This window comes from Neopelma chrysocephalum, unplaced genomic scaffold (assembly GCF_003984885.1).
Source record: "Neopelma chrysocephalum unplaced genomic scaffold, ASM398488v2 Primary Assembly neopelma1_96589, whole genome shotgun sequence".
In the NCBI taxonomy this organism is placed as follows: domain Eukaryota; kingdom Metazoa; phylum Chordata; class Aves; order Passeriformes; family Pipridae; genus Neopelma; species Neopelma chrysocephalum.
In genome coordinates this window covers 1-3,153 of record NW_020925234.1, presented here as the reverse complement: position 1 = coordinate 3,153, position 3,153 = coordinate 1, and the positions used below count along the sequence as shown (strand labels likewise).

Below are 3,153 nucleotides of genomic sequence, written 5' to 3'. Positions count from 1 at the left end.
CCCCAGCTCCCTCAGCCTCTCCTGCTGCTCCAGCCCCTTCCCAGCTCCCTGGACTCCCCGTCTCAGTGTCCAGGAGGGCTGTGGTGGCTTTTCCTCCCGGTCCACTCTCCCATTCCCGCCGCAGAAATTCCTGCGCCGCCGGAAATATTCCCTGTTTGCCGCCTTTTACTCGGCCACGATGCTGCCGGGGGTGGACGCGGCCGTGCAGTTCGAGGTCAGCATCGGCAACTACGGCAACAAGTTCGACACCACGTGCCTGCCCCTGGCCTCCACCACCCAGTACAGCAGGGCCGTGTTTGATGGTGAGTTCCCCATCCTCGGGATGCTCCAATCCTGGTGGGATGCGGCCGTGGGATGGTGGAATGGCGCGGGAAGGGACCTGAAAGCTTGTCCGGTTCTGTGGGAAGGGACACGTTCCACCAGTCTGGGTTGGTCCAGCCTGGCCTTGGGCACTCCCAGGGATCCAGGGGCAGCCACAGCTTCTCTGGGAAATTCATTCCAGGGTCTCCCCACCCTCACAGCCAGGAATTCCTTCCCAATATCCCATTTAAATATCCCCTTTTCCAGTCTGAAGCCATTCCCTGTGTCCTGTCGCTCCATGGATTGGAAGGGACCTTTAGTGATCATTTAGTTCAACCCTCTGGAAGGGTTGAAGGCAGGTACACCTTCCACCAGCCCAGGTTGCTCCAACCTGGCCTTGGACACTTCCAGGGATCCAGGGGCAGCCACAGCTGCTCTGGGAATTCCATCCCAGCCCTTCAGCATCCTCACGGGGAGGAATTCCTTCCCAATATCCCACTCAAATCTCTGCTTTTCCAGTTTGAAGCCATTCCCTGTGTGCTGTCCCTCCATGCCTTGTCCCCAGTCCCTCTCCAGCTCTCCTGGAGCCCCTTCAGGCCCTGCAAGGGGCTCTCAGCTCTCCCTGGAGCCTTCTCTTCTCCAGGGGAACCCCCCCAGCTCTCCCAGCCTGGCTCCAGAATCCCAGAATGGTTTGGGTTGGAAGGGACCTTAAAGCTCATCCGGTGCCACCCCCTGCCCTGGGCAGGGACACCTCCCACTATCCCAGGTTGCTCCAAGCCCTGTCCAACCTGGCCTTGGACACTTCCAGGGATGGGAAACCAGTGGTTGTATCCAGGTGATCCTGGATAAGCTGCTGAAGGTGACTCTGGCTTGGACCAGGAGACTCCAGAGGTTCTTCCCAGCTCAACCATGGGGAACATGTGACTGGGGAGGAGGGTTCAGCCAGCCCTGCTCTCAGCTCTGTGCTGGCTCAGGTGTTTTTTGGCACCACCACGGCACTCCCAGTTCCAGTTCCTCTCCCAGGGAAGAGCCAGTGTTCGGGATAACCATTCCCTGGCTCCTGGTGTGGGATGTCCTCACCCCACCGGGGTCGTTGGGCTGGTTTCTGACCTCGCTGCCACACCCACAGAGCCTGACCCACATCCCTGTGGGGCTTTGGGGAGCTCCAAACCCCCCCCTCAGAGATGATCTCCTGACCCACATCCCTTTGGGGCTTTGGGAGCACCAAACCCCCCTCAGAGATGATCTCCCACCCAAATCCCAAATCCTGCCGTGCCCTCCTTCATCCCTGCTCCCGAGAGGGGTGGGATCCTGGGTTATCCTGACTCCCTGAGCTCATGGGGTGCTGTCCCCAGGCTGTCACTACTATTACCTGCCCTGGGGGAACGTGAAGCCCGTGGTGGTGCTCTCGTCCTACTGGGAGGACATCAGCGCCCGCACCGACGCCCAGAACCTGCTGCTCCACACGGCCCACAGGCTGGTGAGTGACCCTCTGCCTCCTGGGGGGGACAGGGGCCACCTCAGGGAGGGGACAGAGGCCACCTCAGCCTGGCTCAGCTCTGGGGTTTGCTGGTTTTTGGGCTGTGGAGGGATAATCCGAGGTGTTCCGGGTGTCCTGCCCCGCCCATGGGGTGATGGGGGGGAATTGGGACCACCCTGACCCCCCCCCGGGCTGGGGCTTTGTCCTGCACCCCCCCCTCCCTGTGCAGGGCTGGGAGAGCAGGGATTCCATGGATTCGTGGGATGGGTTGGGTTGGGGGGGATATTGAGGATCATCCAGTTCCATGGGCAGGGACACCTTCCGTTATTCCAGGTTGCTCCAGCCTGGCCTTGGACACTTCCAGGGATCCAGGGGCAGCCACAGCTTCTCTGGGAAATTCATTCCAGGGCCTCCCCACCCTCCCAGCCTGGAATTCCTTCCCAATATCCCATCTCTCCCTGCCCTCTGGCACTGGGAAGCCATTCCCTGTGTCCTGTCCCTCCCTGCCTTGTCCCCAGACCTTTAGTGATCATTTAGTTCAACCCTCTGGAAGGGTTGAAGGCAGGGACACCTTCCACTAGCCCAGGTTGCTCCAACCTGGCCTTGGACACTTCCAGGGATCCAGGGGCAGCCACAGCTGCTCTGGGAATTCCATCCCAGCCCTTCAGCACCCTCACGGGGAGGAATTCCTTCCCAATGTCCCGCTCAAATCTCCCTTTTTCCAGTTTGAAGCCATTCCCTGTGTCCTGTCCCTCCCTGCCTTGTCCCCAGTCCCTCTCCAGCTCTCCTGGAGCCCCTTCAGGCCCTGCAAGGGGCTCTCAGCTCTCCCTGGAGCCTTCTCTTCTCCAGGGGAACCCCCCCAGCTCTCCCAGCCTGGCTCCAGAGCAGAGGGGCTCCAGAATTGTGGAATGCTTTGGGTTGGAAGGGACCTTAAATCCTATTGATTCCACCCCCTGCCAAGGGCAGGGACACCTTCCCCTATCCCAAGTTTCTTCAAACCCCATCCAGCCTGGCCTTGGACACTTCCAGGGATGGAGCCTTCCTTCATCTCCCGAGCTACTTATGGGATATCCTGCATTTCCCTCTTGTCTCCCCTGGAATCCCAAGCTCGGGGGTGCAGAGCCCAGGCTGGAGTCTCTGATCCCAGGGGGTGCTGGGGGTGGTTCTGGGGGTTCCCTGCCGGGCAGCTCCTCATCCCTGCTCCCCCAGGAATCCAACCTGGCCAAGGTGCAGCTGGCCCTGCAGTCCAACGTGCCCCCGGGGGAGGTGGAGGCTCTGGGGAACCAACTGCTGGACGATGTCATTGCTGACTGCAGGTACCGGGGCTGGGCTGGGTTTGGGGCTGGGCTGCCTTTGGGGCTTGTCCTGCAAAG

General features: G+C 60.8%; 1 protein-coding gene across 1 annotated transcript in view; it reads left to right on the top strand.

Moving 5' to 3' along the window:
- Nucleotides 1–3,096, top strand: part of LOC113981495 (dysferlin-like) — a gene marked incomplete at its 3' end in the record, with an annotated part of 12,701 nt that extends 9,605 nt beyond the window's left edge. The window contains exons 12-14 of the mRNA XM_027708903.1: nucleotides 125–302; nucleotides 1,656–1,780; nucleotides 2,990–3,096. Coding sequence (XP_027564704.1) covers nucleotides 125–302; nucleotides 1,656–1,780; nucleotides 2,990–3,096 — 410 coding nt within the window. The remainder of the gene's footprint in view (nucleotides 1–124; nucleotides 303–1,655; nucleotides 1,781–2,989) is intronic.
- Nucleotides 3,097–3,153: the final 57 nt, after the last annotated feature.